This window comes from Akebia trifoliata, chromosome 13, assembly GCF_017979445.1.
Source record: "Akebia trifoliata isolate Shusen 1 chromosome 13, ASM1797944v1, whole genome shotgun sequence".
In the NCBI taxonomy this organism is placed as follows: Eukaryota; Viridiplantae; Streptophyta; class Magnoliopsida; order Ranunculales; family Lardizabalaceae; genus Akebia; species Akebia trifoliata.
In genome coordinates, this window is record NC_141387.1 from 32,724,322 (window position 1) to 32,732,652 (window position 8,331).

Sequence of the window (8,331 nt, forward strand, 5' to 3'; positions counted from 1 at the left end):
AAGAAGAGATGAGTCATTTTAAATTTCAATATTTAGTTTATATGAAAAATTGAAGAATTATATATATATATGTTATTTTTAAAATATTGGAGAACCCTAAATCATATATAATGTAAAAATAAATGATAAAATAAATTGGTTCTGACTACCCATCGAATAGTACCTAATGGTTCTAGTTCCTATTGGTTCGGTTCCATATTAGACCTGACTCTAATCGGTTCCACTAAAAATGGAACTAGAAATAGGATTTTTGGTTTTGATTTCAGGTAAATGGGTACCCATTGACACCCCTAATCAGGAACCGATATGTTGTCTCATTCCTGTGATAAAGGTAGGGTGTCTGCGTGACACGCCTTTGTTGAAGTTTGAAACACCTAGGGCTCTTAACCAAGTCGTGCATGTAGCTTGATGTGTTTGAAGTCCTACTAACATGTGCCATGTAGAAACCTAATGTTGTTATATGAATAAGACACTGTTCTCGATCGTGACTTGAAAAGAAAATGCAAGGGGGTACCTATTTGCACACACCAGAATAGCACATTTCACCCACTTTTTGGCGATACCCACCTTAACTTTAAAATAACTATCTACACACACCTATTAAATATATTTTAACCTAAATTGCTTATTTCACCCACCTAAAGATATTGAATTATTTTTCTTTTCCTTCTTCTCTTTCTCTCTCTCTCTTCTCCATCATTGCATCTAGAAATATTTCAATGAGGATTTTAAGTTTTGATCTTATTTATTTTTCTTATCTTAAACGCTTTCAATTGAGTTGAAGTCATTCATATGAGAAAGTTCTGTTCAGTAGGTACTTATCGAATATGTTTTGTAAGATTCGATAAGTACCTACCAAATCAATTTTGTAATGTTCTGTAAGTACCTATCGAATATGTTTAGTAATATTTAGTAGTTACCTACTGAATTTGCTAAAACAAGTTCGGTTTGAATCTATCGAATAGAACTATCAATTTTTTTTTGAGTTCTTCGATTCAAAATTATTGTTTTAAGATTTTAATAATAATTTTCTATCTTCTTTGATGATTAAATACAAAAATATATATTTTTTTTAAAGAAATAAGATAATTAAAAAAAAAATACTAAAATCTAATCTTCATTGATTTAACTTCTCACAAAATTCAAAAGGAGATGAATATGAAAAAGAAGAAAAAAATATAAAGAAAAAGATGATGAGGATAAAGAAAAGAAGAAAAAGAAAGAAGGAAGAAGGAAGAAGGAAGAAGGAAGAAATGGGATTTTGTTCGGTAGGTGGTGGTGGGTGAAATAAGCTAAAACGAAATGGTGAAATGGTAATTTTTATTTTTTCAAAAGCCACTTGAGAGGTAATTTTTCTTGCACGTTAAACAGATTTTTACTCGTCCGAGTCAACTCGTTGTGGTGTGTGGCATGACGATCCAAAAAAACCGGGTTATGGAACCATAGAGAAGGGAGGAGAGGTAGTATTGGTAATTGGTAATGGTGGGTACTGTTCGTAGAGCGAGAAGGTTGGGGAGGGGACGCAATCTCCTTCCCCTCCGTACAACTCATCGTCACCTCTCCCATTCCGTCTCTTGTTGGTCTCTCTCTCTCTTCCTCCCTCTCTCTCTCTCTGTCTCTGTTTGTGTTTCTTAGCTAATTTGGGAATAATTTTTCAGGTATTGCGACTTCAAGATCTCTGCTTTGAACCAGTTTTTATTTTCTTTTGGACGCAAACATGCAAGGTTTTGTTTCAATTTCTTTTTTCTTTCTAACACTTCAATCATCAATCTTTGCTTTATAGGTTATATTGAATCTCTCTCTCATATAATTAATCACAGGTGTTTGAGAATTTGGTTCTCGATAGGGATTGGTTTCAGCTTGACCTCATTACTTGTAGTAACTCTGGTCAGAAGAACCCTAACCCACAAAATCAGATAATCTTATAATCACATTTTAATTCTAATTTAACTTTGTAAACTTATGATTCTTAGGTTCTACTTTGGGAATCAGCCACAATTTTACATCTGTACAATGGGAATGTTGAGCTTACAAATCTTTCCAATGGGTTCTTGTTTGGTTACCTCCCTTTGCCTTCGCCTTCGGTTGGTATCTCTTCTGCTCAATTTGGATTATAAACTCGTAATTCAATTATATCTTCTCATTTGAGTTTGATTGCTGTGTAGGTTCCTGGTTTTAGAATGTCGCCTACAGATGGTGGATACTTAATCTTCTCGACCTTGATATCCGTCGTTGTTCATGAATTTGGACATGCTGTTTCTGCTGCGAGGTCTGTTTTTTCGTGGCTGTTATTTCATCCCATTTTAGATTAGATTACACTATTTTATTAGTAGATCAGAGATGATAAGAATAACCTAAGTTTTGATCTTCTCTCATTTATCCATGTATAATTCAAGGAGTAATTTTTTTTTAGAGTGAGGTGCTCTGTTTAGAAAATAACAGGCTGTTAACATGGCTCTCCTAATAAGTTAAGAGTGAGATCCTTGAACTAATTAGCATTTTTTTTTTAGATAGGTAAAGATGAATATATTATTGAAGAAGAAAAAGGGAGGCCCAGAAACAAAAAGCACCAAAAAAAAGAATAACAAAGAAAAAAGACACAATTACAGAATCCTCAAGCATCGCATAAAGAATCCCATCTAAACACAAGATCCTAAAAAAAACAAACCACTCTAAAGTCACCAAAATTTTTGCTCCAAGAGAAGATCAGCCCTAAGATTTTCAAAATGTGCTCTTGTAACTATTAATTCAATATAGGTCATATTTTTTGGGTTCAACTTATTACAAAAAAAATGGATTCAAGAACCTCATTGGTGAATAGGGTGCAGTTGTTTCATTCACATCAACCATGAAGTCATCGAAACCCAAGGGGACATACTATGCTCCTTTGTCAAAATTTTAAAGTCTTTCAAATTTTAAACACACTATGTGACTGTTTGAGATCCTATAGATTGGGCTTGTTTATGGAATGTCCTGCTAAAATCATGTCATAAAGGCTGGTTTACACAAAACCATTAACAAAAGCAATTTAAAAAAATATAAAATAAGATCATCAAGCTTTCTTTCACACTTAAAGAAACCAGATGAGAAAGGATTCTCTTTCTAGAAGAAAAACTGGAAGAGGAGAGAATCCTTTATTATTAATACCTAACATAGAGTCTAAATTATTTTTTAGTTTTTTCATGGCTTTTGTCATAAATCATGTGTTGTGTTTTCTTAATCATAATATTGAGAAGAATGAGTGGGAAATCTAGGAAGGAAAAATTTCAAATATACATATATGAATGTAGAAGTAAGTGATAAAAAAAATTCAGAAATGGGATCGTTTGAGGGAATCTAGTTATGGCTCCAATAGTGGACAAAGAGTTGAGATGAGACATTAGGGATGATGATGAAATGCTGTATCATCTTTCACTAATCTGTGAAACATTAAGGATTCTATATTTCCCCTTATAAACTGTTTATTATTTCCTTTTGGTATTCTAGATCAGGAATCAGATGCTTTCAGATGACATTTTTTTCTTCCTGTAACATTCAGTAGGTTCTGGTTCATCGTCATCGTTTTTTTTAAATGGTTGCATCCCATTAACCAAAGTTTATCTGGTTAACCAGAATGTCAGGAACTTGGATTTAGACCTATAGCTTTGTTGGTTGACAAATTACAATGCAACTTCAAGATTGTGGGTTCAAATCCAGCTTACCTATCAAAAAAAAAAAAAAAAAGGAACAAGAATAAGGAGAATGTCAAGAACCTCAACTTGTTAGGAAGTCTTTATGTGTTAAAATGATCTCCAGTTCTTGATCTTAAACCTTTGAAGTTTTCAGTCTATTATATATTTTATTTCATTAACTAAAACTTTAATAAATAAACTTATCTCTTTGCTTGTAATAATTATGAAATGTGTGATTCTATGGAGTTCGATGTCCTGATTTTTGTGGTGGATGTTACACCGTCCTAACCACTAGCTTTTTAATTTGAGCATGATCACTATGGAAAAATTCATGTATCTCAGATTTTGGCTTCTGGATTTCAGAAGGCTAGTTTCTCATTGCTGGTACTGTAGGCACCACTTCAACGGAAAACAGTGAGGGCATACCAATCGAATACATTGCCATCTTTCTTGCAGTTCTATTTCCCGGGGCTCTGGTTGCTTTCAACTATGAAATGTTGCAGAGCTTACCTCAATCTTCTGTCCTCCGTGTATATTCTGCTGGAATTTGGCATAATGCAGTGGTGAGTTCACTTCGTACTTGTTCAGTGTGAAACTCCCACCAAATGTACATGTTAGAACCATGGGTTAAAGAAACTGTCTATAACAGTAAAATGCACATACCGTCCTTTTGTATGTAATATAACTCTTTTATTGCAGTATATTATTTTAGTTATATTTAACCAAGTTTTTTAATTAAAAACATGGAAAAGAAATTATGTTAAGTAAAAGAAAACATTTGTATACACCATATCTGAAAAGAGATTGCAAATATCAAACAATGGTTGTATTTAACAAATATTTTTTTTATCAGCACAACTTTTAGTAAATTAGTATATGAAGGATGGTTGCACTCACCTTAGAAGTCACATTTTTTTAATAGAAAATAGTTAAATAAAGATTTACAGCAAAAATCAAAGTTTAGTTCCATTTCGAGATGATTCGGCGGAATATTCTGATGAACAAAACATCGACCCTGAAACATTCAATGTTTCAGATATTGGAATGTTTTGGTCGAAACTGCCTCTGCTATTATCTTGATCGAAACATTGTCTCAAGATGAGATTTTAAACCTTGGTTGACACAACCTTACGTGTTAGATTATGATGGAGTGTCTAATAAATATCTGACACGGGCCTATAAAATAAAATAAATAAAATAAATAAAAAAATTTGGACATGGCAGAAATCCTTAACGTACCATGTTATTAAATAGATATTGGCCGTTATGATTGTTATATTGTCCATTTTAATAGTATAGTAGCTATGAAGTAATACTATTTGGAAATACTTAAAAAATAAATCAAGTGAAAAAGGATGTACTGTTCATTGTAATTTTATGACGCTGCAAATTACATTACAACAGTCACTAGTTGTATAATTGTAACACACACAGTCCATAATGATGTTATTGCTGCCTCTTTTAAAACTTGACCGAAGCAAAACATTACGAAACAAGAATTTCTTTTGCACTGCCAAGTTTTTCTATTTTAGTGAAACAGTTTTTATTATTAAAGCTGGCAGTGGTACGTGGAATATATCCACATACATCCTTCTATACTTCATCTTAATTGAAAGCTGATCACCTTCTACTTTTCTCTAGTGTTCCGCAGCTTGTGCACTGGCATTGTTTCTTCTGCCTTTGATCTTATGTCCCTTTTACATCCATGGAGAGAACCCTTTGGTACTTCTCCTCCATTCACGTTTTACTTGACTTAGAATTTATTCTTTCATTTCTCACTCTCTTGCTCTAATTTGACAGTAAGTATCCACACTTGTGTTGCATTTTAAATTGTTACCCTGGATCAGGTTTTGGATGTAATAGCTACGTCACCTTTGTCTGGTTATCTATCTCCTGGAGACATCATTATATCATTGGATGGCTTGCAAGTCCATGACCCTGAAGAATGGATGTATAGGATAGCTCTGATGAATGAATGGGCACTTCAAAACTCACACCGCTCAAAAGATTCTAGAAATTTCCGGGCAGTTACTAATAGAAAGGGATATTGTATCCCTAGTTCTTGGATAGAAGATAACAAGAAGATGCATCTGGAAGATGACCAATCTGCTTGTCCTGATGAGCTTACTATGTTCTCAAGTGTTCCTTGCTTTAATTCTACTATGTTAGATGATGAAGGCAGTTATGATGGTCACTGGAACATAAAAGAAGGCAGACATTGCTTGAGTGCCAGGGATGCTGTCCAGCTTAAAAAGTGTGGCAATGGATGGCCGGCAACTGTGACCAGCGGAAGCAGCTGTGTTTGTTCAGAGGTATAAATTTGAGTGTTTGCAAGTGATTCAATATTGAATTATGAGTGGCCTTAGGGTGTGTTTGGTTGCATGGATTTTCATTTTCCATGGAAGAATGGGCAGGTGGGAAATTTGTTTTTTTTTTTTCTTTTTTCTTTTTTCTTTTTGTGTTTGATTACCTAGGAGAGAAAGCCAGGAAAAAGAATAGTAGGGGAGGAGGGAGAATCACCGGGGGCGATGGTGGTGGTGGTGATCAGCAGCTGTGACGGTGGTGGTTGGGAAGAAGAAGAAGGGGAAAGAGATTATGGTTTAAAATTTGAGGGTAGATTTCATTTCCCATGGGTATGAGTGGGAAAATGAAATCCAGCAAAAGGATGGAGGAGGAAATCCTTTTTCCATGGAAAAATCCAATCAAACGCATGTAAAATAGATTTCCACCTCATTTTCCATGCACAATCAAACACACCCTTAATGAAAACTAATAGAGGAATTGGGATTTTTTTCTATTCGAATGATAGAAGTATGAAGAATATCCCCCCTTCTTTTGATAAAAAAAGTTTTATATTTATTTAAAAAAAAAGTACGAAGAATATCTGAATTCTGACATTTTTGTTGATATAAACTGATATTTCATTAAGAAACAATGCTTATTTTTGACATTCTTTTCGGTTAGTTGTGGTTTTCTTGCTTTGGAACTGATGTAAATACTGAAAAAAAATCATGTTCAATACAATTGAAGTTTTTTTTTATCATGTGGTCAGGACAAGTCCTGCTTAGTGCCCGTTCTGACACAAGGCCTGGCCTGGGTTGAGATCACGTATGCAAGCCCTTATTCTTCAGAATGCTTGAGATTTGGAAGAAATTCATCTGTGGATTTTGATAGTCTTGATTCTGGGGCAAATAAATGTGGCGGAACTTTTGTTTTTATTGGAGATGTACTCTCCATGGCAAACTCAATTCGATTAACTGCATATCAGCCTCGTTGGACATTCATGTTTGGTGTGCAACTTCCAAATATGCTGGAGAAGATGCTGGCCTACACGTTCCATGTTTCTCTAACACTTGCTCTTCTCAACAGCTTGCCGGTACGTTCTTAATCACATTGCATATCTTAGTCTATATGTACATCATTGCCTAGTTCACACATGCATTAATGTTAAAAACTTTGGGCACCCAAATATAAACTTTTTTTTTTCTTCTTTTTAATGGTAAGTGGTGGTTAGAGATAAATGTCAATATCTTGTCCAAGATGAATAAGAAGAGGAAGGTAATCTGTTTGTGTGGTATCCTCATGTTATACAAGTTATGCCCATGTCCAAGCAAGTGAGCCAGCCATATTTGCTGTGACTGTTGAAAAAATCAGATTAAGAGATAGCTGCAAATTTGGAGGTCATATTCTTTTGAAGTTAATTGCTTGGTACGTCAATTATATTAGGATTTATTTGAAGAATTTTTGATAATGTAGGATTAGGGTTATTTTATTGGCATTTCAGTTATTTTGAATTTGAGCCCCCCCGCGCACCCCCCCCCCCCCCCAAAAAAAAAAAAAAAAAACCTGCTTAATAGAGGGTAATGTAAACCAATTTCGACATTTGATGAGTTGGGTTTTGTTGAAAGAAATTGCAAACGCCCCTAGTTTTGCATCATAGGGAGAAAGTTCATACATTGTGCAATAGAAATGCCCTCTGTTTTTGGGTGGTGCTTCCATTACTTGGGCAGCCCTATTTTCATGATTTAGTGGTCTAGGGCATGAATGTTTGATATAGTTAATTTTCCTACATTGCTTGTTTGTTGTGTATCTGAAAATTGTTTTTGCATAAAATTTTGCTTATATTAAATGTTTTTTATTTAAACTTGAAAATATAGTTTGGAAAACTGCTTGCTGGGAACGAAACCAGGACCTGTAAGGGTTAGAATTTGACTAACAGCAATAATTTTTTTCAGGTATTTTTTTTAGACGGTGATTCTATTTTAGAGGTGATTCTGGGCTACATCACTTTGCTGAGCCGTAGGAAGAGAGCTCAAGTTCTACAAATATGCCTTGTGGGAGGGACCTTTTTATCCGTCCTTGCCTTTTCAAGGTTGATCTTCTCCATATTTTTCTAGTCAGAGCTTATTCTCTTCTGTTTTATGTAAATAAATCACAATTAGTTAAATCCTAGATTTTGATTTCAATCATCCATCATAGAAAGATTTGTTTCTCATTTGATCATTGAATTTCTTGTGTTAAACCAGACAAAAGGTTCACCATCTCATAAATTTTAAATTCTCAAGGCCCTATTTTGCAAGCTGGACATGCTTCATTTCTGGGATTTTCTACCCACCAAAACCTGTTTTTCTTCTTTCTTACAAGAGATGGTCAATTTTTT

At 34.2% G+C, this 8,331-nt stretch overlaps 1 protein-coding gene across 2 annotated transcripts; it reads left to right on the forward strand.

Moving 5' to 3' along the window:
• Positions 1 to 1,395: 1,395 nt before the first annotated feature.
• Positions 1,396 to 8,140, forward strand: LOC147388374 (Peptidase M50 family protein). 2 transcript variants are annotated; one of them, XM_086421067.1, is made up of 10 exons: positions 1,399 to 1,580; positions 1,659 to 1,724; positions 1,821 to 1,887; positions 1,974 to 2,084; positions 2,166 to 2,269; positions 4,087 to 4,234; positions 5,313 to 5,393; positions 5,519 to 5,983; positions 6,724 to 7,047; positions 7,907 to 8,140. In XM_086421067.1, exons 1-10 carry the CDS (start codon positions 1,480 to 1,482, stop codon positions 8,066 to 8,068), a joined length of 1,629 nt encoding a protein of 542 aa, XP_086277193.1. In that variant the 5' UTR covers positions 1,399 to 1,479; the 3' UTR covers positions 8,069 to 8,140. The 2 variants fall into 2 exon arrangements, with proteins under 2 accessions (XP_086277194.1, XP_086277193.1); XM_086421068.1 differs by lacking the exon at positions 5,313 to 5,393 and having other exon boundaries at positions 1,396 to 1,580.
• Positions 8,141 to 8,331: the final 191 nt, after the last annotated feature.